Below are 27,422 nucleotides of genomic sequence, written 5' to 3' on the forward strand. Positions count from 1 at the left end.
GCCCCTGATAGGCTGCTATGTTAGAAGAAAGTAGGCTGTACCCTGATAGGCTGCTATGTTAAAAGAAAGTAAGCTATATGAACGTATGTCTGTGTGACTGTGGGTACAGGTGATTTGATTTGCGTCTGTGGGTATAGTTTTCTAGAGTTTCTGTGCCCCTTGCTGGACTCAGATTACGTACTGCTATGGGAGGGACTTCACATGGAAAGGGAATTAATTACTGTAGTGCGCTATCCTGGTGACGCAACGGAGAAACACACATCTCAAGACTCGCTGAAGAGTTAAAAAACGGCACCTGCACTGGGAATTTGCGCTTCCCCCAATTACACACCCCTGACCTTTTCATATCAGTCAAGAGAACCACAGACAGAAAACTACAACGAAGACGGCATTGGAACTTGCATCATGTTAGGCAGGAGCAAGAAACCTCCTACCGCCGTGCATCATGAACCCAAGGCAGTGGAATCCCAACCCAAGACGCAGGACCCACTTAGGAAACTGGGTAAGAGAATTGCGACTCTCATCGGTTTAAAAACGTTTTTTCTTCTGTCAGTATTACTCTCTTTTGTTTCCTTGAATCATGTTTAATTTTGCTACAACAGATATAAGAGCACATAGTTCAGTTTTGCCTGTTGATTGTTTGACAAGTTATAACTATTATTGTCCGGTGTATATATGTGTTGCTCTGGTCCATAAGGGGAAAGAAATCAGTGCAGGGTAAGGTTAATGACAGTTAGGCTATTGCGTTCCACATCCATTGGCATTGTTTTTTATTTTAAGTTATTTAAGTTCAGGAGGCATTGAATGTTTGCATATGGACATTAAGACTTCTTCTCATTGACAACTTATAATGCAAGGAAGGTAAATGGAGAACAATATGCCTTGGCGGTAATCAGTTTTGCTAAATGAAATAAACTATTGCTTGAAATCCGCTTATGCAATGGTCTTTGTAAACATACACACGCTACCTTTCTCTTGTGTGTGTGTGTGTGTGTGTGAAAAGAGATCTCAACTCAAGTGGAGAGTGTGCGTGGGGAGCTGACAAGTGGTCATGTGTTTGTGCGGTGTCCAACAGCTCACTGACCCCCAGGCTCTCCACCCCACTCCCACAGATCCTCACTCACCAACGAACAACTCTGACCCAGTGCCTAGCTCTCCCACCACCCACTCACCATGGCCACCACACCCCCCTTCTTCATCCTCCCTCCCCCATCTCACGGTCACACCTCAACTAAAATAGAGAACTGCTGAGGATGGACAGAGCACCTGTCAAAGCCTCTGGATATACTTCAATCTAGACGACAGAACCATGTCATCCTATGTGAGTGTGTGTGTGTGTGTATTTATGTCACACACAAGCTCCCTCTTCTTCTTTTGTGTATATGCTGTATATGTTTATTAGCATGTGTAAGTACAATTTCACCACAATACATGATAGTTAATTAAATAATACCTATTTTACGGTACAGCAATTCAGACAAACAAAAAACAAGCATATCAACACCATTTTTTTTTTTTTTTTTACAAATGAATAAACATGTCACTCATTATTTATTTGCTCTTATTGCCATGGATGGGATGTGGGAAGGTTGTAAAAAATCTTGTCCAAAGGGATGTAGCTAGATATAAAATGTAGCTAGTGTGTTAAAGTAGGAGGAAGACCGGATTTAAGAATAATGTTATGGATTTCTTTGCCGCGAGCACAGACAGATCAATATATTTGTTGATTGTTCTGTGGATCTAGTTCATTAGTCCCAAACAGACAAGCTCGGCATGAGGGCTCGAAATCTGTAAACCTTTTGAAATTGTGTTGATTGCTGATTCCCAAAACATTGGAATAAGATTGAATGTGCTTGCTAACCAAAACATGTGATAAAAAGTACTCTTTTGCCTCTCCTCGCACCAACAAGGGAAAGACATTTCAGCATTCATTTTGTGTAGTTGGTCTGGCACAGTAAACACTGAATGGTTGTAGGAACGTGTGTGTGTGCTTTCAAACAGATTAACACCATTCTCTGCTTATTTCACCCTGCAAATCTTGTTCCCATTTCAATCTAGTAACGTCTGTCTACTAGCATATGATCTAACAACTTTTATAAACTTTAGAAATATACTTGAGTTTTCACGATCATTCAGTAAGACATCAAGTTGAGACCCTTGTTTCAATTGACACACGTGAGACTTGGTTCTATGACCTTTTGTTCTGAAAGCTTCTGAGATTAGCACACTGACCTGTGCTATCACAGAATGTGACTACGCTAAATGTAGAAATATTTAAATGTTCATCATGATGGGCATATACCTTTGCCATGGAATGATTTGTGGGGTACTGTACATGTGAGTATTTGTTTATGCAACACACGGGTGGGTGAAAAACGTATTATTTAATTAACTGTGTCATGCCCCATAAACTCTCCATGCACAAGGTCCTGTTTGTCATGACAGACCAAACTAACAGTATCAGATGGGTGTGTCTAACTGGATGGAATGCAGGAGGTCAGTAGTTCTGCTGGCCTTGCAGTTCTGACCTATCACAAGCTGTTTTGGCACATCAAATAGGAGAACCTAAGTCACTCCAAAGGAGAACCTGCATTTAAAAACGATTTGCTTTTTTAGTAAAGTCTCCATAGACTTAGTTCCCAGTGGCCCTGTGTTTATCAAATGTTAAGGGTCAAAGGTTGTCTCCAAATGTCATTAACCCAGCAGGTGAATACTGTCTGACTGCAGAGAGACTGAAATATCAGTGTCATGAACCGGCTCGTAACCCGTAACAAATAAGGGAGAGAGCGTGGAGATCAAGAAATAACAAATATCTGTATTAACTGAAGTAAACTATAAACGAGTAAACAATGGTGTGTGTAAGCGAGTGGTTTCGTGCATAGATGTGATAATGAGGTGTGTTGAAATGTGCCAGAACAACAAAAAAAGCCACAAAAATGCCACAATCAAAAATAACTGTCTGCCTTGAGAGAGTCTGCTCAATAAATGGGGGGGAACACCCGAGCCCAGGTGTGTCCCATTTTGCTGATGACCCTCCCGGCTCCGCCCACCGACATCTTATTAAGGAAAACAAGAGCAAAGCGAGAGCATTCGGCAGACAGAGTGGGAGAGTATATGTAGAGTATATGTATATGTTTATTCCATGTGTAACTCTGTTGTTGTTTGTGTCGCACTGCTTTGCTTTATCTTGGCCAGGTTGTAGTTGTAAATGAGAACATGTTCTCAACTAGCCTACCTGGTTAAATAAAGGTTAAATAATTTTTGACTTAAAAAAATAATAATGTGATGACCAGTCAATAACACAATAGAAACAGTCTATATACAGTGTGTGCAAATGAGGTGAGAAAAGGCTGGTAAGGCAATAAATAGGCCATAGTGGCAAAATAATTATAATCTAGCAATTAAACACTGGAGTGATAGATGTGCAGAAGATGAATGTGCAAGTAAAGATTCTGGGGTGCAAAGGAGCCAAATAAATAAATAACAGTATGGGGAGGAGGTAGTTGGATGGGCTATTTACAAATGGGCTATGTACAGGTGCAGTGATCTGACAGCTGGTGCTTAAAGCTAGTGAGGGAGATGGGAATCTCCAGCTTCAGTGATTTTCAGTGATTTTTGCAGTTTGTTCCAGTCATTGGCAGCAGAGAACTGGAAGGAAAGGTGGCCAAAGTAGGAATTGGCTTTGGGGGTGACCAGTGAAATATACCTGCTGGAGCGCGTGCTACGGGTGGGTGCTGCTATGGTGACCGGTGAGCTAAGGCATGGCTTTACCTAGTAAAGACTTATAGATAACCTGGAGCCAATGGGTTTGGCGACAAATATGAAGCAAGGGCCAGCCAACGAGAGCATACAGATCGCAGTGGTGGGTAGTATATGGGGAGCTTTGGTGACAAAACGGATGGTACTGTGATAGACTGCATCCAATTTGCTGAGTACAGTGTTGGAAGCTATTTTGTAAATTACATTGCCAAAGTCAAGGATCGGTAGGACGGTCAGTTTTACAAGTGTATGTTTGGCAGTATGAGTGAAGGAGGCTTTGTTACGAAATAGGAAGCCGATTCTAGATTTAATTTTGGATTGGAGATGCTTAATGTGAGTCTGGAAGGTGAGTTTACAGTTAGACCAGACACCTAGAATATGTGGACAACTGCAAATACCTAAGTCAGAACCGTCCAGAGTAGTGATGCTGGACGGGCGGGCAGGTGCGGGCAGCGATCGGTTGAAGAGCATGCATTTAGTTTTACTTGCATTTAAGAGCAGTTGGAGTCCACGGAAGGAGAGTTGTATGGCATTGAAGCTCGTATGGAGGTTAGTTAACAGTGTCCAAAGAAGGGCCAGAAGTATACAGCATGGTGTCGTCTGCGTAGAGGTGGATCAGAGAATCCCCAGCAGTAAGAGCGACATCATTGATGTATACAGAGAAGAGAGTCGGCCCGAGAATTGAACCCTGTGGCACCCCCATAGACTGCCAGAGGTCCGGACAACAGGCCCTCCGATTTGACACCCTGAACTCTGTCTCAGAAGTCGTTGGTGAACCAGGCGAGGCAGTCATTTGAGAAACCAAGGCTGTTGAGTCTGCCGATGAGGATGTGGTGATTGACAGAGTCGAAAGCCTTGGCCAGGTCGATGACATCAGCCACACATGTATTAACACATATCGATGCTGGTGTTTGCCAATTGTTGCAGTTTGGTGTGTTTTAGTTAGTACATAGCCTATATATTGTTTTTTAAATTGTTGGACATAAAATACTGTAAAAAGACTGGCAAATTAGCTCCAAGTGATTTTTATTTTGGAAATCTGTTTAGGCTTCTTGTGGTCAGTTTACAGTCTATAAATTATTTGTAATTATGTTCCTGACCATCCGCTCAAGATAAAATTGTCTCGCAGATTAATCTAGTTGATGATCTCTAGCCAACATGATCATATGAGAATTTAATGATCTGTTTTGGTTTGGGTGACATCATATGATGTGACCTGCTTTTTGACAAGCTATCTGCTACACCCACAGTAACACCTGCTAAATATGTGTATGCGACCAATAAAATGTGATTTGATAGGATCAATGTTGTCTTGCGTGGTCTGTGGCATTTTTCCTTCGCTCAAAGTTAAACATCACTCACTTTATGCGGTATAACTATGAGGTAAAACGTCAATGTCAATTGAAGTTGTGATAATTTTACAGTGGGGAAGTTGCAATTTATGGTTGTGTATTGGGGATTTGATTTGCTGTGGTAGATATGAAAAGTGTATTTCCAAAACTCTATACCTACCAATTTTTCACATTTTGTGTTTTTACATCATAAATGATTGCTTATAGGTATCTTCATATGTGTGTGTAAAATAGATCTTAGATATTTTATTCATACATTTTAGATGTGTATGAAAATGTTAGTTTTTTTGCCAATCACTATATCCGAGTCTCTGAATGTCCTTGAGTGGCCCAGCCAGAGCCCGGACTTGAACCCAATTGAACATCTCTGGAGAGACCCGAAAATAGCTGTGCAGCAATGCTCCCCATCCAGCCTGACAGAGCTTGAGAGGATCTGCAGAAGAGAATGGGAGAAACTCCCCAAATACAGGTGTGCCAAGCTTGTAGCCTCATACCCAAGAATACTTGATGCTGTAATCACTGCCAAAGGTGCTTCAACAAAGTACTGAGTAAAGGGTCTGAATAGTTATGTAAATGTGATATTTCAGTATTAGAACATTTCTAAACAGTTTTGCATTATTTATACATTGTGACGTTACAACAATCAAGGGGTCTGAATACTTTCCGAATGCACTATATTTTAAACAAATACATGTCTGTCATTGACAATCGCATGCCATGATTTAGATAGTAAAACAAAGCACACCAATCTCTTTCATAAATTCTTTAAACATCAAAAGCTAATTTGCCAACATTTCTCAAAATGGATATATGGGGGTTTGGAATAAAACTCTTCATATCTTTATCGGTGTGATCTCAGAAAATCTTTGCCTTAATGTCAACCCTCTCAGCCTAGTTGTCCCGTTCTTTGATGTGCTCTCCTCTCCTTATCAGGGTTCGATGTTTTCCTTGGCTTCTGTCCCAGTCTGTGTCTGAGAGCATTGTTTTGATTGAGTTCAACACTGCTGTTTTGACCTCAGTTGGCTCATTTCTTACCTAGTATTAATACAACACCAATGTTTACAGCAGGTCCCATGGGACCAGTACTTAGTTCCACAGACAGACATGGAGACTGAGAAAGATGAAGTTTCCTACATCAAATGTACTGCATGTTGACTGATACATCCAACCATAATTCTATCCTCCTGATTCCTGCTTACAAGCCAAAACTAAACAGGAAGTACCAGTGACTCTCTCAATACGGAAGTGGTCAGATTGCGCGGATGCTACGCTACAGGACTGTTTTGCTAGCACAGACTGGAATATGTTCCGGGATTCATCCAATGGCATTGAGAAGTATACCACCTAAGTCATCGGCTTCATCAATAAATGTATCGACAACGTCGTCCCCACCGTGAAACGTACGTACGTAACCCAACCAGAAGCAATGGATTACAGGCAACATCCGCATTGAGCTAAAGGCTAGAGCTGCCGCTTCCAAGGTGAGCAACACTAATCCGGATGCCTGTAAGAAATCCTGCTGTGCCCTCAAACAAGCAAAGCGTCAATACAGGATTCAATATCCTACTACACCGGCTCTGACGCTTGTCGGTTGTGGCAAGGCTTGAAAACTATTATGGACTTCAAAGGGAAATGCAGATGCGAGCTGCCCAGTGATGTGAGTCTATCAGATGAGATGAATGCCTTTTATGCTCGCTTCGAGGCAAGCAACACTGAAGTATGCACGAGAGCACCAGCTGTTCTGGATGACTGTGGGAAAACGCTCTCAGTAGCAAATGTGAGCAAACCTTTAAACAGGTCAACATTCACAAAGCCGCAGGGGCCAGATGGATTACCAGGACGTGTAATCAAAGCTTGCGCGGACCAACTGTCAAGTGTCTTCACTGACACTTTCAACCTCTCCCTGACAGAGTCTGTAATGCCTACATAATTCAAGCAGACCACCATACTCCCTGTGCCCAAGGAAGTGAGGTAACCTGCCTAAATGATTACCACCCCATAGCACTCATGTTGGTAGCCATGAAGTTCTTTGAAAGGCTGGTCATGGCTCACATCAACAGCATCATCCCTGATGCCCAAACCCACTCCAATTCGCATACCGCCCCAACAGATACACAAATGACACAATCTCAATTGCACTCCACACTGCCCTTTCCCACCTGGACAAAAGGAACACCTATGTGAGAATGCTGTTCATTGACTACAGCTCAGCGTACAACACCTTAGTGCCCACGAAGCTCATCACTAAGCTAAGGACCCTGGGACTAAACACCTCCCTCTGCAACTGGATCATGAATATCCTGACGGGCCACCCCCTGGTGGTAAGAGTAGGCAACAACACGTCTGCCACGCTGATCCTCAACTCTTGGGCCCCTCAGGGGTGCGTACTTAGTCCCTGTTCACCCACGACTGCGTGGCCAAACACAACTCCATCACCATCATTAAGTTTGCTGACGACACAACAGTGGTAGGCCTGATCACCGACGGCCTTTAGGGAGGAGGTCAGAGATCTGGCCATGTGGTGCCAGGACAACAACCTTTCCCTCAATGTGAGCAAGACAAAGGAGCTGATCATGGACTACAGGAAAAACGCAGGCCGAACAGGCCTCCATTTAAAATCGACGGGGCTGTAGTGGAGCGGGTCGAGAATTTCAAGTTCCTTGGTTTCCACATCACCAACGATCTATCATAGTGTGTTTAGACCAAGACAGTTGTGAAGAGGGCACGACAAAACCTTTTCCCCCTCAGGAGACTGAAAATAATTGGCATGGGGTCCCCAGATCCTCACAAGGTTCTACAGCTGCACCATAGAGAGCATCCTGACCGGTTGCATCACCGCCTGGTATGGCAACTGCTCGACATCTGACCGCAGGGCACTACAGAGGGTAATGCGTATGGCCTAGTACATCACTGGGGACAAGCTTCCTGCAATCCAGGACCTATATAATAGGCGGTGTCGGAGGAAAGCCCATAAAGTTGTCAGACTCCAGTCACCCAAATCATAAGACAGTTTTCTCTGCTACCGCACGGCAAGTGGTACCAGAGCGCCAAGTCTAGGACCAAAAGGCTCCTTAACAGCTTCTACCCACAAGCCATAAGACTGCTGAACAATTAATCAAATGGCCACCAGACTATTACATTGACCCCCCCCCCCCATTTGTTTTGTACGCTGCTGCTACTCGCTGTTTATTATCTATGCATAGTGACTTCATTCTTACCTACAAATGACCCTTATGTACAAATAACTCTAACCTGTACCCCCGCATACTGACACGGTACTGGTATCCCCCGTATATAGCCTCGTTATTGTGTTACTTTTTGTTATTTTTTACTTTAGTTTATTTGGTAAATATTTTTCTTAACTCTTCTTGAACTACACAGTTGGTTAAGGACTTGTAAGTAAGCATTTCACGGTAAGGTCTATACTTGTTGTATTTGGCGCATGTGACAAATTTAAGATTTTATTTATTTATTTATTACAAATGAATGATCCCATGTTATAATTGGTTCTCTGTTTTACCCTGAGACACTTGGCTGTGTCTCAGGGTATTAGGTCCAACAATGCCCAGAAATCTCCCTATCCATTCTGTATCTTCACTATCTTCACTTACTTATTTCCTGTCTTGTTCCTCTCTCCAAGTCTCACTCCTCCATTTCCCAACCTTTTATTTCGTCATTCACTTCTTCTGCTGTAGTAATTATCTCTTCTCTTTCCTTCTTTCGCTCTCTCTCTGTTCAGAACCCCCATCTTGTTGTGTGCTTGGTTTCACATACCGTTTTTTTTTATCGTTGCTAGCCAGCCAGGTTGTTATGCTGGCCCAAATGACAAAGTGCGTGTCAACAAAATTCTCCTTGGCTTGCTGTAGGAGCTGTGATGAGCAGGGTACCCAGCTTATGGGCCTCAAAGCCCCTTCTTTCTCCCCTTACACCCACATGTGCTTCATTACAGCAGTGTTACCGTATGGAGTGCTTGATCCTAAAACTCTCTCCTTCTTGGCTCGGTTGGCAGTGGGGGTATCCTGCATCCCTGAACATTTGCATATGTACCCATGTGCACAGATTGTTCATCTGTATTCCTGGATGGGGAGAGAGAGAGAAAATAAGGGAGTTGAGGTCAGTGAGGTGACAACAGTAGGTCCAGGAATAATAATTTAACAGGCTCAAAAAGGGTTAGGGTTGGTGGTGTGAGGATGGGCAGAGCGAGAACACAAACTCAGTTAGGACAGCTTACATGGTCACTGACCTGCTGTTAATAGGGTCCTTGTGCTCAATGCTCAGCCTGTGGGAATTCCTTGCATGTGGTAACAGCTTGGTGACTGACTGTGTCAAAAACACGGTTGTTGTGGTGGAGGCCTGGGGTTGGGGAGGAGGAGGAAGGGGCTTCTCTTTGTGTTTGACCAACGGCTTGGGAGAGAGAGAGACATGGCTGGGCTCAGTTTGCTTCCCCCCTTTTCTACTTAGGGGGAGAAGAGGAGGGGGAGGGGAGTGGGTGAGAGCACTGAGCTGCTCATGGATACAGTCTCTCATAGCCAACATCTACGTTCCAAATGGCACCCTGTTCCCTATAGTGCACAACTTTTGGGACTACTATGGGCCCTGGACAAAATGTGTGCACTTCTAGTGAATAGAGGCCAGCTCTGGAAGCCTGTGAAGAGCTCAGTCACAGACTGGCATGGTATTGGCAGTATGAAGAACTCTGAAAGGGATTTTAGCTGATTCAAGAGAAATAATAGATGAGGGCGTCCATGGCCACAGTTTTTGAAGTAAATCTTTGAGGATGTACTTAGAGGAGGGAGGATGGGAGAGTTTCTTTCAGAGCACTCCTTTGAAATCCTATTTTACAGGTGAAAACAGAGTTGAACAGTGTACGAGGTCCAATTCACCTACTGCAGAGAACCAAAGAGGCATCCAACTGTCAGACGGAGAAATGGATAAAATACTATCTCTTTGTTTTCAGTAGTGTCTGAATGCAGTTCCAAGTACACAATACCGTGTACACTTACAACATGACTGTAATGATTTTCGTTGGTGGAAGAAGGAGTAGACCAAAGCGCAACGTGGTACGTGCTCATGATGCCTTTAATAAACTGAACACTGAATAAAAAACGAACAAAAGAATAAAGGAAACCCGAAACAGTCCCGTATGGTGACAACACTGAAACGGAAAATAATCACCCACAACTCAAAATGGGAAAACAGGTTACCTAAGTATGGCTCTCAATCAGAGACAACGATAGACAGCTGCCTCTGATTGAGAACCATACCAGGCCAAACACATAGAAAAAGAGAACCTAGACCTACGACATAGAATAACCACCCACATCACACCCTGACCAAACTAAAAATAGAAACATACAAAGCAATCTACAGTCAGGGCGTGACAATGACGGTGCACGTCTTGTTACAGCTTCTCCCATCTTTTCCCCTCAATTTTCCATATTTGTCTGTTAACTCTGCTCTTAACATAGATTATAAAGCTGCTCAACATTTCTGATGTTGGTGGTTTGTTTTTCTATAAAAGGTCACTTGTGACATGCACATCAGGGATAGCAGGCTTGTATCTGTGAATCACATTAGTATTAAATAACCATTAGCAGTGATAGGTTTCCCTGTCTAGATGAGCTGCTGCAACTCCAGACTGACTGACTGACTGGTTGTTTGTGACAAACTGTTTCTGCAGCTCTGTAAACCCCTTTCCGGTACTCTGTTGGACTGCCTCTGGCCTGTGAGGGAGATTAATCTTTGGAATATTGGCATTTGTTCCAAATCCTACCATTCTACTTCTTCTTTTGTTGTGCAGCGTTCCAAGGTCTGGCTTGGCTTATACCGCAAACCGCAACGAACCATGGAAAATAAACATGTTCTGACTCACATGTAGAAAAGTTTGTCTTCTCTCAAGACAGTAGATTCCGTGGTGATTTCCTGCTTCAGTAACCTGAATGTCAACTTTTAAAGCAGCCTTGCTCCTTTCAGTGGTTTGTATACGAAACAAAGTCCTATGTTTAGGCCCTAATTATGAGATCATGGCCTGTGTTTGTGAGTCATGGCGTCGGTGCTTCCAAAGGAAGATGACTGCTGTATGTATAAAGGTGAGTGAGTCATCCCTGGAACGCCCACTGCTTCCAAGCCCTCAACACACAATACAACCACAGTGGAGATATTGAAATGGATTGTGCTTGACTGGTTTGTTAGCATACTTGTTCTCTTTCATAAATGACTCCTAGCCCGTCCTTTTCATCCTCACATGATACTGAGTGTTTATGAGTCCCTGTTACAGTGAAATAAACGTCAGTCATTTTACTGTAACGGCATGACGAGCGAAGGCCAAGAATGAATATGGCTCATAGACTTCTGCTGACATTTTATGACAGTAGATCAGACAGACTGAACTCTCAATGAACTGCCAGTGGAGCTTTGGTGTGGATGGCCTACCATTTTGAAATAGGCCTGAGTGAATGATATAAGGGCGTGTTCAACAATGACATGGTATCAGTGACATACTATATTACATCATACTGGAAAATTCAGTGATACTACACGTTACCAAAAAGGGTATAACAGTGTATTTGTGTGTGTGTGTGTGTGTTTGTGTTTCCAGGGGTGCTGGATGATGAGAATGTCCGTGCGATGATGCACGGTTCCAACATGGTGAAGGTACGCTCCCAGAGGTGGCAGAAGAGCCGCAGCCTGCGTCTGCTGGAGGACGGGGTCACTGTGTGGTGTGAGTCCACCAAGAGCTCCCGCAAGGCCAAGGCACAACAGACCTGTGAGTATACAATGGGGGACGGCGGGGTGGAGGGAGGGGTCAGATGAGGGGAAAGGGGAGGTATGTGGAGGGGGAGAGAAAGGAGAGAGCTGGATGAGGAGACAAGAGTAGGTATGGGGAGGGAGGGAGAGAGACAAGAGAGGGATGGATGAGGGGAAAAGAGCAGGTGTGGGTGGGTTAGGAGAGAAAGGAGGCATAAGGGAGGAGAAGGAGAAAGGATAAGGATGTGGATTAAGGGAGGGTAGAGGGTAGGTGTAGATGGAGAAGGGGAGTGGTCACGAGAGGGGGATGTTTTGGTCATTTTGATTTTCAGGATCTGAGGCTTTCGCGATAGTTGGAAAGGAAGCTTAACCGATATCAGATTAGGAGAAGTAGCCTTGTACGAAGGGAAGACTATATACAGGAAAATAATAATGTATAAACAAACGAACAGGACTTCCACAAGCACACTCCCTGTTCTAGTCCATTCAACCCTTCTCTTCGACCTGATTCAGTACACTAATATAGCCAGCTCTTTGTCCTAAGCCGTTTAGGCTTTTCATGTTGACCAACAATAATGCCCTGTTGTCTACGTTTGCCTTTTATTATTTAAAGGGATACTATGCTGTGAGCCAGGATTTAAGTCAGATGCTATAACCTGTGTAATTGTATGATACAGGTAACTGCCAAAATAAAGGAACCACTTGAGTAAATAAGGGATACAAAGTATATTGAAAGCAGGTGCTTCCACACAGGTGTGGTTCCTGAGTTTATTAAGCAATTAACATCCCATCATGCTTAGGGTCATGTATATAAAGGCTCGGCATGCCATTATTTTGGCTACCATGTCCCCATAGGATGACAATGCTCCCATCTACAGGGAACGAGGTTTTATGAGCATGAAAACATTGTAAACCATATGGCCGCCTCAGACACCACATCTCAACCTAATTGAACACTTATGGGAGATTCTAGAGCGGCACCTGAGACAGCGTTTTCCACCACCATCAACAAAACATCAACTGATGGAATTTCTCCTTGAAGAATTGTGTTGTCATCCCTCCAATAGAGTTCCAGACACATGTAGAATCTATGTCAAGGTGCATTGAAGCTGTTCTGGCTGGTGGTGGACCAATGTCCTATTAATACACGTTATGTTGGTGTTTCCTTTATTTTGGCAGTGTAACCTGTAATAATGCATCCATATAGTACACACATACCTGCTGAAGGTTCACATCGGTCAACCACTGTTACAAAGAGGTGTAAAAAGGACACAAGCTGCATTAGAAACAGTGAACATAGACTTGTTATCCATTAGCCTCGACATATTGGTTTACCTCAGTACGCTAACCTTTTGCAGGCAATGAGCCAATCAGAAAGGGAAGCAGGGACTTCATATTAGTGCTCTTATGATCACAACACCCTTAAAGAGAGAGAGGAAATGTTGGCAGTAATCCTAGATGTTTTGGCCCATTTAAACAGTGGGAAAGCTATTTCTAATCATAAACCTTTGATCGCTTCCCCTTCCTCACATGCACACACATGCGCACACTGTCAAACACACACACAGTTTTGAATTGCCATATTTCTGGGGACCAAAGAATTGATTTCCTTACAAAATCCTATTTTCCCAAACCCTAAATCTAACACTAACATAAACCTAAACCCTAAGACTAGCCTTAACCCCTAACCCTAACCATAAAACTATCCCTAACCCTAACTCCTAAACCTAACTGTAACCCTGTCCCAATTCTAACCCTAATTGTAAACCTAAGCCTAAAATTGCATTGTTTTCAAATGGGGACTGGCAAAATGTTGACTCTGCCTTTTTTTACTATCCTTGTGAGGACTTCTGGTACCACAAGGATAGTTAAACAGAAAAACACACATACTTTTTACTGTCCTTGTGGGGAACAAACAATTTATTCCCATTTTAAAATCCTATTTTCCTGAACACTTAACCATAAACCTGTAAACCTAAACATAACCCTAAACCTAACCCATAAGCCTAATTCTAACCCTAAACCTAAACCATAAGCCTAATTCTAACCCTAAACCTAACCCATAAGCCTAATTTTAGCCCTTAACCTAACCCCTAAACCTAAAATAGCTTTTTTCCTTGTGGGGACCGGCAACATGTCCCCAATTGTGCTAACTTTCCTTGTTTTGAAATCCTTGTGAGTTATGGTCCACACAAGGATAGTAAAGCCAAAAACACACACACACAAATTTCAATGGTTTAAGGAGGGGGGATAAGTGGGCAGCCGGTGAAGCGCTTAGAGTCCTCAGGTCTCCTAAACCAGTAGTAGATCCCAGTATAGTTTAAGACATCTACACCTACAGGGTTGCCTCTCAGATTGCTCTTGAAATATCCCTCCGGTAAATGAGAGGCCAGGGCTCTGGTCCCTCTCCATGTTCTATAGGACAAATATAGGGCTCCTCTGCCCTGCCCATAGGAATCTGATGGCACAGGCTAATTATTGTTGTTAGCATGCATGACGAAGGATGTGTGTGTGTATACGCTTGTGTCAGATTATAGCCCTATCAAATGGGTAAACCTCTTGGACCTCCCAATTGCAGGGTTTGGCCATGACTTGCCGACCACCACTACACTACTATCTTTGAGATTGTCATTTAAAGAGTCTAAACATGTCTTTGACACACATCCTTTTATGAATTAGTGCTGGCGGTGCTTTGGAGTTGCCGAAGTCAATCAGATTTTTTTTTCCTTTCAATTTTTGAGTCATACTGTACAAACCATATTATACTAGTGATCTAGATAACACACATGTAAACACACCCACCTACACACAGAGTGGAAACACACATGCAAACACACCCACCTACACACAGAGTGGAAACATCACAGACAAGTTTATGTCCACTCAGTTCCAAAGTCGAGGTAATGATTACAAGGTTTAAGAGATGTTTTGTGCCGGGTTAAAAATGCCAAGGTCAGGAGAGATTCATCATGTCGACTCAGACAGCATACAGCCACATTGGTTCACTTCAAGTGGAACACAACACTTCCTTAATACCTTCTCACGCCCACTAGTCCGAGTCTGATAGCGCTGCTGCTGCTAACCTAACACACCCTGGGCTGGGAGGCAAGCTGAGGAGCAGCGGTTAAGAATGGGATAATGCAGATGGGAGCTTGTAATTGCATGACCTCCTTCTAACGCTCTCTTTCGCTCTACCTTCATCTCTCTCTCTCTTTTTTTTTCTCTCTTGATCGCTCTCTCTTTCTCCTCTTTCTCTCTTTCACTTGTTGCACAATCCACCCCCACTATGTCACTTCACTAAGGACTATTCCTCGGTCATGTAATTCAGATTATGTCCCCAGTTCTCTCCCATCGCAGTCCCTCAGGGACCCAGGAAGCACCCGCTGCTGTGGGGAATGGATACGGCCAGATCCATGTGTTTAGAGAGTTGGGCCAATGCGGTTTCTGCATTATGATGCATTTACATGACACTTCAACATTAAATGGCAGCCATATTAGCTCCCCATTTAACATCACATGGGGAATATGTAAACAATGATATGTAACTGAATGTCTAGAATTCGAGCAATATTTAAAATTCTAAATGTTGTCCCAACTCTCTAAATATACAGTGCCTTCAGAAAGTATTCAGATCCCTTGACTTGACCCCATAATGACAAAGCGAAAACAGGTTTTGAGGCATGTTTCCAAATGTATTAACATTTTTAAACAGAAATACCTTACTAACATAAGAATTCACACCCTTTTCTATGAGACCCAAAATTGAACTCAGGTGCATCCTGTTTCCATTGATCATCCTTGAGATGTTTCTGCAACTTGATTGGAGTCCACCTGTGGTAAATTCAAGTGATTGGACATGATTTCGAAAGGCCCACACCTGTCTATATGATGTCCCACAGTTGACAGTGCATGTCAGAGCAAAAACCAAGCCATGAGGTCGAAGGAATTGTCCGTAGAGCTCCAAGACAGGATTGTGTTGAGGCACAGATCTGGGGAGGGTACCAAAAATGTCTGCAGAATTGAAGGTCCCTAAGAACACAGTGACTTCATCAATTCTTAAATGGGAGAAGTTTGGAACCAACAAGACTCTTCCTAGAGCCTGGCCAAACTGAGCAATCTGGGTAGAAGGCCCTTGATCAGGGAGGTGACCAAGAACCTGATGGTCACTCTGACAGCTCCAGAGTTCCTCTGTGGAGATGGGAGAACCTTCCAGAAGGACAACCATCTCTGCAGCACTCTACCCATCAGGCCTTTATGGTATAGTGGCTAGACGGAAGCCACTCCTCAGTAAAAGGCACATGACAGCCCGCTTGGAGTTTTTCAAAAGGCACCTAAAGACTCTCAGACCATGAGAAACAAGATTCTCTGGTCTGATGAAACCAATAACTCTTTGGCCTGATGATGAAACCATGAACTCATGAACTCTTTGGCCTGAATGCCACGCGTCATGTCTAGACGAAACCTGCCACCATCCCTACGGTGAAGCATGGTGGTGGCAGCATCATGCTGTAGGGGTGTTTTTCAGCTGCAGGGACTGGGAGACTAGTCAGGATTGAGGCAAAGATGAATGGAGCAAAGTACAGAGAGATCCTTGATGAAAACCTGTTCCAGAGCACCACTGAAGGATGTGTTTAGGGTTAGGGGTTCTCTCTTTTCTGGAGAGACCTGAAAATAGCTGTGCAGCAACGCTCCCCATCCAACCTGACAGAGCTCGAGAGGATCTGCAGAGAAGAATGGGAGAAACTCCCCAAATACAGGTCTGCCAAGCTTGTAGCGTCATACCCAAGAAGACGTGAGGCTGTAATCGCTGCCAAAGGTGCTTCAACAAAGTACGGAGTAAAGGGTCTGAATTCTTAAGTAAATGTGATGTTTCCAAAATGTGGATAGATTTATAAAAACCTGTTTTTGCTTAGTCATAATGGGGTATTGTGTGTAGATTGATGAGGGGGAAAAAACTATTTAATCCATTTTATAATAAGGCGGTAACCTAACAAAATTTGGAAAAAGTCTAGGGGTCTGAATACTGATAAGGCCTCATGTACAGTAGGATGAGAGGCCAGGTGGCTGATGTGGGGGGTCAGGGGTTGTGATGTCGTCTTCCCCCAATCAGGCCACAATTAGAGCCAGTGTGGCGGTGTTGCGGTATCACTTCAGTCACCCTTGGCTAACGCTACAGAACATCGACAGGCCACAGGACAAAGGCAGGCTGACCACTTCAGCAGACAGCTACTGATAACACAAACGTGGCTGCGTCGAAGGACGTGTGCATGCTCATTAACACGCACACACACACACACACACACACACACACACACACACACACACACACACACACACACACACACACACACACACACACACACACACACACGCTGACTACAGGTGGTCTCAAGGGCCTTTTGGGTCTGGCACCTGCAGCTCAGCATAATCCCCTCTGTTCAGATGGGCTTTAGAGAATATGCACCACACTTAACACTTTGGCTGTGCCAGTCTCGTGTACACACACACACACACACACACACCCCCCTACTCTCCGCATTGAAATGTCACTCTTGTCATGGAGCGATGGGGCAGGAATTTGTCAGCGATTTTGAGGAGGAGGAGAGGCGGGGGCTGTTCAGCAGAAAGAGGCCGTTGTCAGAAGAGACAGTTGTCTAGTGGCTGCCCCTGCCTCTGGCACTGTCAGCCCTGTGGCTGAGCCATCGTTGATCTGTGTGTCACTATTTGCCTGGAAAGCTGATCCCAGTATGGAAAGGCATTGCTAAATGTACTTAAATCAACTGACTGATTTGAAAGCTACTCTACCAACCCAACCACAATTTCAGCTATTCAATTAATGAAGGGATATGGGGTTTGTCGTTGTAGTGGAGTCTTATGTTTGAAATCTTCACCGGGCCTTATTCTGGATGTGGTGCATGAAGGGTAATGTGGTAGTAGGCTGGTGTTGTGTTGCTGGGCAGAGGGTCAGCCATCACGTGTAAAGCCCTGCCCACTCCCACAGTTGTTACTGTTATAATCAAGAGCTTAAATACATGCTAATCTCTCTAGAAATCAATGAGAGCTGAAGTACATGATAATCTCTCTAGAAATCAATGAGACGGCATCCTTCTTTCTTCCTTTATCTCTTTAGACACACAAACACGTCATGGTATTGGGCCAAAGGTCCTGCCTACACTTGAGTGTCAGTTTGACTGCTCTGCCCTGAGTGTCGTGGAGTTGCTAGTTAAATTTGGACCTTGTCATGCAGATGAATGTAGGCCTGAGTCGTAAACATATTCTGCAGCCGCAGCTGACGCAGGTCTGTGTCTGTACAGGTCGTATTATTTAACTGGCAAATCAGGACCCCAGCACCAAGGTGCCATGTCACACTGCTATGTGGGTGTTACCACACTCCCCTGAAGTTCACGACCTTTCAACTCCGAGCCTCCCTCCCAAGTTCCACGTGTTTTGGTGCCGTTTGTAATTCTGTTTATTCGTACACCTAGATTTAATGCAATCCCCCTCTCTGCTTCCCCCACCGTCCTCCTTTCCCACCTCCCCTCCCCCACCTCTCCCTGTGCCAGTCTCAGTGACAGAGGTGGAGTGTGTGCGTGAGGGCTGCCAGTCTGAGGCTCTGCGGAGGCTATCCGGGTCGGTACCAGAGAATCAGTGCTTCACGGTGGTGTTCAGAGGAGCCAGGAAGAGTCTGGATCTCCTCTGCCCCTGTGAGGAGGAGGCAAGGCGCTGGGTCCAGGGGATACGCACACTGAAGGAGTGCGTGGCCAACATGACCCAGAAGGAGAAACTGGACCAATATCCTTTACCCCCACCTGTCGGCCTTTGTTGCGCTGTGCCAGGCTGCCAGCTTTCGACTCAAGGTAAATATAGTGCAGGCTGGGCAGCCAGGATCGCTATGGTGACTGACTTTTGAACATAACACTGTCACATGCACCATCCCGCATCCACAGCATACCTAAGATGTGCAGCAATGGCCAAGAAAAAAGCAGCGTCTAAATATAGTCTGGATATCCTGTCAAACATGATCCCTGGTATAGCCGCTGGGTTGTTAGCGACACGTGGGTACGACAGACACACTTGTGTAAAAGGCAAAGCCAGATCTTGAGGACAGACAGAGCAGTAGGGGCTCTGGGGCATGTCCAGGCTAGTGCGGTTTTACACTGGCAGGTCCCAGCAGTGTTTGCAACAGCTCCTATTGTTGTGTGTGTCCTGGAAGAGGGTGGTGTCATAGGCTCCTCTACGTCAGCCCTGTGTTCTATTCCGCTAGTGGCCTTGGAGGAGGCTTTTAGTATTTTGACTTCAGATGGATGTTGGCACAACAGGACATGTGTATCTACAGCCAACACACATCTGAATCAGAGACTGGGGTGTATTCCATTTCAATTCCTGGTAGTTGAATTAGACACCTATCCTCCTCAGAACGGTTTGTTACACAATTGATTCCTGGATTGCTGTAAATTAAGAAATGATGCAATTGACCCTTACCCATAGTTGGATGTGGGCTGTAATGTGCCTATATACAGAATGCATGTGCATCAATTCTGCTTGTACGTATAGATGTATTTTGTGTATATACCATAGTATATGTACTTTTAAGGATGTGTTTCGGGTTAGAGGTTCAGTATGCTCCCCTGGTTGCTCTCCTTAACCCCCCACACCTGGATCCGTGGCTACCTGAGACGGGCTGATGAGAACGATGATGGGAAGATGAGTTACGACGAGGTCAAACGCCTGCTGCAGATGATCAACATAGACCTGAATGAACAGTACGCACGCTCGCTATTCAAGGTGAGCACATGCTGTATGTGTGTGCAGCATTCAGTATGCTTGTACGTTAATGTTTAATATGTATAGGCCTTGACTTCAAGGGTGTGTGCTTATGTGTGTGAGCGAGATGTTGTTGTTGGTTGAAGGCCATTGTTTACCCAGTGTGCTGTTTGGGGCTGCGTTTCTCTCTCAGCCTGGAGTCTGTGTTCAATTACCAACCCAGTGGCAAGCCAACCAGGAGGCCCCTCGCTCTCTTTCTCACTCTCTCACTCACACACTCATTCTCTCTCTCCCACCCTCTTCTCTCTACTGCTGTCTCTCTGTCTCCCCTGAAGGTCTTGTCCTCCCTCTTCCTCCATCTTCCCCCTCTCCTTTCTCCCCTTCTCCCCATCCCCTTCTCAAATGATCAGGCAGCCAGTCATTTCTCCATAGTTGAGGATTCCCGCTAGCTACGTCTCTCAGCTCCTCTCTCCGTTAATGTCCAGTTGTTTTCCTGCTCCTCCATTCGCCATGTGATTCCTTCTCCAACCCTGCCCAGCCCTCTCCTCAGAGACGGAGTATCAAAGCAACTGCAGTGCAGTATGTGTGGAGTGTATGTTTGTCTATATGGTATGAATTATGGGAGTGGACGGGGTTGCTGGGCATTTGATAATATAAACATGGCTCACCTATAAGAATTGAAGATGTTAACTTTGATCTAGCTCTCTGTTTTTAGGGAACTACTTTGAAAATGCGTGGAGGGGTTGTGAATGTTTAGTGTATTTAATCAGATTAGCCTTAACCAAGGTCTCTCTGTCTGTCCGCCCGTCCGTTCGCCCATCTGTCTCTTTGTCCCTCCCTCCCTCCTTCTCCTCTATTCGTCCGTCCGTCCCTCTCCTCCGTCCCTCTCTCAGAAAGCTGACCGGTCGTGTGACGGCCGTCTGGACCACGTAGAGATCGAGGAGTTCTGCAGGGACCTGATGAGGCGGCCGGAGCTGGACGCGGTGTTCAGACACTACTCTGGTAACGGCTGTGTTCTGTCCACCGCTGAGCTGAGAGACTTCCTGGGAGACCAGGGGGAGGACGCGTCACTGATCCACGCTCAGAGCCTCATCCGCACCTACGAGCTCAACGACTGGGGTAGGCCGAAGAAACACGGGAACATCATTTTTCTGACCTTTACATTTCACATTTTATTCATTTAGCAGACGCTCTTATCCAGAGCGACTAATCCAGAGTGCATACATTTTCATATCTTTTTATACTACATTCCTTATATTCCCTGTGCTTTCATTCATCTGAATGTTTTATGCATTTACGTTTTACATGATTTAATTGCTGCAAATTCCGGGCCAGTTCCGCACCTGACTTTATTTTCCCACAATCGTATGAGCATAGCTGTATCTGTCTCTTCCTGTTCATAACCCTCAGAAAAGGTTGATGGTTTGATGTGCTCCTCTTCCCTGCAGCCCAGAACAACCAGTTCATGACCCAGAATGGTTTCACCGTGTACATGCTGTCCCAGGAGAACGATGTGTTTAACCCTGACCACGCCAGGGTGCACCAGGACATGACCAGACCTCTGGCCCACTACTTCATCTCATCCTCACACAACACCTACCTCACCAAGGACCAGGTCACCAGCGCCAGCAGCGCCGAGCCATACATCAGGTATTGAAATGCGCACACACAAACATACATATGCATGCGCGTAGACGCAAAACGCATAAACCCGCATGCACGCGCACACTAAGAACATGTACTGTGTGAACCAGAGCTCTGAACCAGGGCTGTCGATGTGTGGAGCTGGATTGTTGGGACGGGGACAAAGGAGAGCCTGTCATCTACCATGGACACACCCTTACTTCTAAGGTGCCCTTCAAAGAGGTAATCGAGACCATCGCCCAGTATGCCTTCAAGGTGAGCAATTTATTACAAAAATTACAACAACAAAATAAGTACAACAAAAAGGGAGCACACCTGACCTGTGAGACCCTCTTAGTGGGTTGGGGGGGATGATGGACAGAGGGGTGTGTGGTTTATAGGGAGGCCAAATGTTTCTCCTTAACCATCATGCCCATATGTCTTCCGTATGTGACTCTTTATGGAAAGCAAAGTATTCCTCATCTCATCAAAATAGAGTTAACAAGTAAATGGCAGCAGGCCAGTGGCTGAAAACCAATCTAGACTGTTGACTTTCTGCCTCTGCCAACATGCAGTTCAAGATACAGTCATAGTCTTGGCTCGGAGTCTAATAAGACTGTCCAACAGCTTCTTGGCCTCCGTGTAGTCCAGAATAAACCCTGGCTTATTTCCTAATGAGCTTATGGTTTCTCTTACATTTTAATGAGTGGCCTCTTATGAACCAACCCTTGTTTTTTCCTTTAGGCCTCCCCGTACCCCCTGATCCTGTCCCTTGAGAACCACTGTACGGTGGAGCAGCAGACAGTCATGGCCAGACACCTGCGCACCATCCTGGGCAAGAGGCTGCTCACCAAGCCCCTCAAAGACCACACTCTGAAGGACCTGCCCTCTCCTGAGGTACAACACACACCCCTGTCCCCGGCTCTCTACTCTCCCCTGTCCCCGGCGCTCTATACTCACCCCTGTCCCCGGCTCTCTATACTCACCCCTGTCCCCGGCTCTCTATACTCACCCCAGGCCCTGTCACCCCCCCGGCTCTCTACTCACCCCTGTCCCCGGCTCTCTACACACCCCTGTCCCCGGCTCTCTACTCACCCCTGTCCCCGGCTCTCTACTCACCCCAGTCCCCGGCTCTCTACTCACCCCTGTCCCCGGCTCTCTACTCACCCCTGTCCCCGGCTCACTACTCACCCCTGTCCCCGGCTCTCTACTCACCCCTGTCCCGGCTCTCTCTACTCACCCCTGTCCCCGGCTACTACTCACCCCTGTCCCCGGCTCACTACTCACCCCTGTCCCCGGCTCTCTAGGACACACACCCCTGTCCCCGGCTCTCTAGGACACACACCCCTGTCCCCTGCTCTCTAGGACACACACCCCTGTCCCCGGCTCTCTAGGACACACACCCCTGTCCCCGGCTCTCTAGGACACACACCCCTGTCCCCGGCTCTCTAGGACACACACCCCTGTCCCCTTCTGCATAAGAAACTTGTAGTATTTTTCTCCCATCCCTCGCATGTTTATGGAACGATTGTGGAATACTAACAGGAATATTTACATATGTTTTGAAGCATCTCTTTATTCCCTCTGCAGGAGCTTAGGGGTCGTATCCTGGTGAAGGGGAAGAAGGATGTTCAGCACCTGAACCAGCTGGGGAAAACCAGCAGCTTTGATACCAGCTCGGACGACGAGGCATCAAGCAGAAACAAAAAGGACAAAAAGGACCCTGCCAAGGTGCTACACATTTACCTTCCATGTGACTGAGACGGCACTAAGTCTACAGAAATTGATCAGGAACATACAATATATCAAGCTTTTCTCATGTGTACTCTGTGTTTCTGGCTCAGGCGGTCTCATCTAAGCTGAGCCCAGAGCTGTCTGAACTGGTGGTGTACTGTCGAAGTGTCCCCTTCCGCGGGTTCCAACACTCTGCCCAGAAACCACCCGATGAGCTGTCATCCTTCAATGAGAATGACGCCCTCAAACACATCAAGGACACCGGCAAGGGGCTTAGGAAGACATAACTCGAACTGAACAGTTTTCTGTGAATCAGTTCCTGATTAGATCCTATAATGACTCCTAGTTCTTACTGGCACTGTAGTTGTAGAGAGAGTCCTTGTATACATGGGTGCATTTGTGCATCATGTTGTCGTGCACATTTGTGTGCGTCTGTCTTTTTATATGCGTTTGAGGTACTGTAGTGGATCTCTTACCCTGTCCTCTCATCACCTTCCAGGAAAGCTGTTTGTCAGACACAATAGCAGGCAGCTGAGCCGGATCTACCCCTCCGGGCAGCGCCTCCAATCCTCCAACTACGACCCCCAGGATATGTGGAACGGCGGCTGCTCGATGGGTCAGCACTCTGGGCTGGAGGGGGTGTGGGAGGTGGGATGGAGGAGGGAGTTGGTACAGGTGGCTCATTTATTTAACATTATCTAGCCTGGAAGTCCCTGGAGATAGAAAGCTATTTTACATTGGGCCTCCTCTGAGAGCATTGCAAATGTTAGGTATTTGCCTCCTATTCCTCACTTCAGTAGTCATAATAACTAACCTCACACTTTGCTGCCTGGTAAAGTGTGTTCTGTTGTTCACCCCTGTCCCCGGCTCTCTACTCACCCCTGTCCCAGGCTCTCTACTCACCCCTGTCCCCAGCTCTCTACTCACAGGGGTGAACAACAGAACACACTTTACCAGGCAGCAAAGTGTGAGGTTAGTTATTATGAGTAGTTGTGAGTAGTTGTCTCTTTTCACACCCCTGTCTGTCCTCTCTCTCTCTCTCTCTGCAGTGGCTCTGAATTTCCAGACTCCAGGGGAGCAGATGGATCTGAACCAGGGCCGCTTCCTGCCTAACGGCCGCTGTGGATACGTCCTCAAGCCCAGCTTCCTGTGCAGCCCCAGCTCCAGCTTCAACCCAGAGATCACAGGAGGTGGGCCAGGACACATCCCCACACAGCTCACCATACGGGTGAGAAACCTGCTGGGAATCCGATTCTGTTGTGGTGGTTTATATGTGGTAACTGCCTTGTTGGAATAGTAGGGCACATTTTAGTTAGCAGTGTTATGGAAGCAGACCAAGGTAGTAAACTACTTCACCTTATTAGTAATTTTGCAAAATCATTTGAATCATTTTCATATTAGAGTTTTATTTACAAAGGCAAAAAAAGTCATTGGGGTGATTTTGTGTTCAGATAATATCAGCACAGCAGCTGCCTAAGATCAACACAGACAAGCCCAACTCCATTGTGGACCCGCAGGTGTGGGTGGAAATTCACGGGGTGGCCATTGATAATTCCAGAGACAAAACCCACCGAATCGACAACAATGGTAACCTTCCACTCATCTATTGCACATCTATTATACTCCCATTCAAAAAATGGATCACAAGGGTTGTATACACCCTTGAGTTCACATATGAACGATATTAGAAATAGAATTGGAAGAACATAATAGTATTAGGAATAATTTTTTACCATGAATTAACATAAGTATCCCAGGGCACCTGTATGACTCCCACCACCTATGGCACTATTCCACACAGGAAATTGATCAGGAAAGTTATTCCGTACTCCTATATTTCATTTTTACCATAATGATAATAAAACATGATAGATACCCCAGCTACTCCATTATCTTTGCTCAGTACAGGTTTTCTGAGACATGCGAGGACCAGAAAATGATACTTCTCATGTAGAGTGCCATTTATCCCGGTCTGTTGAGTAGTTTCAGGCTGTGAATGGTGTTGGATGGCAGTGTCTGACAGCTCTCCTATGCCCCCTGCAGGTTTTAACCCACGCTGGGACAGCACTTTGAGCTTCCAGCTGCAGGTCCCTGAGCTGGCCCTGGTACGCTTTGTAGTGGAAGACCATGACCACAAAGCCAAGAATGACTTTGTGGGCCAGTACACCTTGCCCTTCACCAGCCTCCGTACAGGTACTAGGATACTGTCTCTGTATTGTAGGGGTGTTTGTGTAGCTAGTGTGTCTGTGAGGTGACACTGACACCAGTGGGTCTATTTTTCTCTAGGTTACCGCCATGTCCACTTGCTGAAGGCAGATGGCTCCAGCCTCTCTCCTTCAACCCTTTTCATCCATGTCAAGGTGTCCGGTAAGGGGGTCCCCATCAAGACTGTGTCCGAGCGCATGGCCTTGGCTAAGAGCAAGGGCAAAGCATGACCCATATCTACCTGAACTAGTGCCACACTTATCTGATAAGCGTCATGCTTCTCTTTTGGGGGGGAAAGTCTCCCTAATTGGGGTGAAAAGGACAAGCTGCTACCTGCCTATGTTCCAGTACTCTTTTCATACACCCAATTTAGAATTGTCAGGACATCTATGGTTCCCTGGCTACAGAGAGGAAGACATCATTCCTTCTCAGTGAAACCTGGATGATAGTCTTGCCTGTTGATGAATAGTGTTGGCTGGGAGAGAAAGTCACTGGCATGTTGCTGTTGTGAGAGTATTCTGTACTCTGTCGTCAGTGCATTGAGTGTTTGTGTCTGTTTCCATAGAGACATGACTTTGGCACTGACCTGTTTTACACCAGAACTCTACCTGGCAGTCGTCTGCCTACTATGAAGCCAATATAGAGTTTTTGTTTTTATATTCAAAGCCAGATTTGTGTCCTGGAGTCCCTGGAGCAGATCATGAAGATGTTTCCCAACATTTTTTACATATTTAAAGTTAAGAAATATTTAACTTTTTTGCTACTTTTAGCTGATGTGTGGTGAGCGTTCTGGCACAAAAATGGTCACCGGGCATCACCCAGGTGGGTCCCGCACATTGCTGGTGGATGAGGTGAGTTTCCCTCTACTATGTAAAGCTCTCGGAGTACCTTGGTTGGTAGAAAAACACTATATATATATCCAATCAATTATTCAAACTTTTTTACTATTACAGAATATTATGGTTGAAACTTCTAGAAGTGTTTTATCAGGGCAAGACTTGTAGTTGTGCTCCTTTTTCCAAGACAATGATAGTGTTTATTGACTCAATTTTATCTGTAAATTAAGTCTAGTTGTCGTGGTATTGGTCTGTCACACTTGACATGACATAATCCAAAATACTGAATGAATGCCTTAACCTTAGTGACAGAATTAATACATTTCAACACTTAATGTGTTTGCAACAAATTGTGTTTGTTGCAAATGATGAAACACACTACTTTCTGTGTGAAATTGCTGATGGAAGTTTTTAGATTATATTTAACATTGTTGTAAAATGTTATATTCTAATGTCGTTACAGTATTCTAATTCTCTCAGTGAAATGAATTCATTTGCATACTGCATGCACCTTCTCTGACACTAACTTCCTTTTGCTAAATAAAAACAGCATCAAAGTTAGAGGTTCAAATCAAGACTAATGCAATTGACCACGATTATGTTGAATACATATAATTGAAGTATTAGCTTTCATGAATTTTCAAGGTCAATTTTCATAATCCATAATGCACTAGTAGAATGTATTGTTACTAGACTTGATTATTTGTGTTCTTTCTTCTGGTCATCTAAATTTAAATTCAAAGTCACTTTAATTTTGAAAACCGGCAAATGGTTTTGACAGTTTGAAATGCCTTATTTGTCTTATTTCAATGGAAACAGCTGTTAGTATTCTTTCTTGTAGTTGCTAAGACAGTATATTCTTACCTGTTTATCTTAGTGTCTCTTTCATTGTGTACTTTGTTGTGACTTTTATTTCTGTGGGCATCAGATTCATATGGGTCAGTGTTAAATCCAGCCACCAAATCTGAAAGGTCTCCCAGTCTATTTAACAACAAAAAGCACTTGAATCCAAACTTTGAAGATGGTACGTCTTTATAGTACTATAGAAACAAATCATTTCCCTGAGCTTCAGGAGCAATATTCTCATTGACATTAGTATAGTAAGTGACATTAGTACAGTATTTCTTTGTCTGTGGGAAAGCCAAGAGTAGCATGTTCAGTTTTTATAAAAAATATTTTAACCCAACTGTGCCCTTTATTTTCAAATTTGGCAGGCTATTCCAATGTTTTTGTGCTTGAATGGTGTTTGTGTGAGAAAACAGATTTATTTTTGAGGGAAGTGAAGTAGGAGATAGTATTCACAATATATTGACACACAACACACACAGAGCCTCCTTCTGCCATAGAAATGAGTCGTATAAATGTCTAGTTCGTCTGTAGTGCTGGATTCATTGGAGAACAT

At 44.9% G+C, this 27,422-nt stretch overlaps 1 protein-coding gene across 1 annotated transcript; it reads left to right on the forward strand.

Moving 5' to 3' along the window:
- On the forward strand, positions 1-26,889 carry LOC135555766 (1-phosphatidylinositol 4,5-bisphosphate phosphodiesterase delta-3-A-like). The gene is made up of 15 exons (XM_064988484.1): positions 1-502; positions 11,710-11,877; positions 18,422-18,650; positions 19,514-19,643; positions 20,516-20,741; positions 21,071-21,272; positions 21,377-21,521; positions 21,990-22,142; positions 22,836-22,976; positions 23,090-23,243; positions 23,479-23,595; positions 24,029-24,207; positions 24,431-24,566; positions 25,023-25,172; positions 25,266-26,889. The coding sequence occupies exons 1-15, from the start codon at positions 406-408 to the stop codon at positions 25,412-25,414; spliced, it is 2,376 nt and encodes a 791-aa protein (XP_064844556.1). The 5' UTR covers positions 1-405; the 3' UTR covers positions 25,415-26,889.
- The last annotated feature ends 533 nt before the right edge of the window (positions 26,890-27,422 follow it).

Source organism: Oncorhynchus masou, chromosome 15, assembly GCF_036934945.1.
Source record: "Oncorhynchus masou masou isolate Uvic2021 chromosome 15, UVic_Omas_1.1, whole genome shotgun sequence".
Classification (NCBI taxonomy): Eukaryota; Metazoa; Chordata; class Actinopteri; order Salmoniformes; family Salmonidae; genus Oncorhynchus; species Oncorhynchus masou.

Excerpts from the sequence above, each read along its gene's own strand:
- LOC135555766 (XM_064988484.1), top strand. The coding sequence starts at position 406 with ATGTTAGGCAGGAGCAAGAAACCTCCTACCGCCGTGCATCATGAACCC. Across the intron at positions 11,878-18,421 it reads GGCCAAGGCACAACAGACCT|TCTCAGTGACAGAGGTGGAG; the intron begins GTGAGTATACAA and ends TCCCTGTGCCAG. Across the intron at positions 24,208-24,430 it reads CCACACAGCTCACCATACGG|ATAATATCAGCACAGCAGCT; the intron begins GTGAGAAACCTG and ends TTTTGTGTTCAG.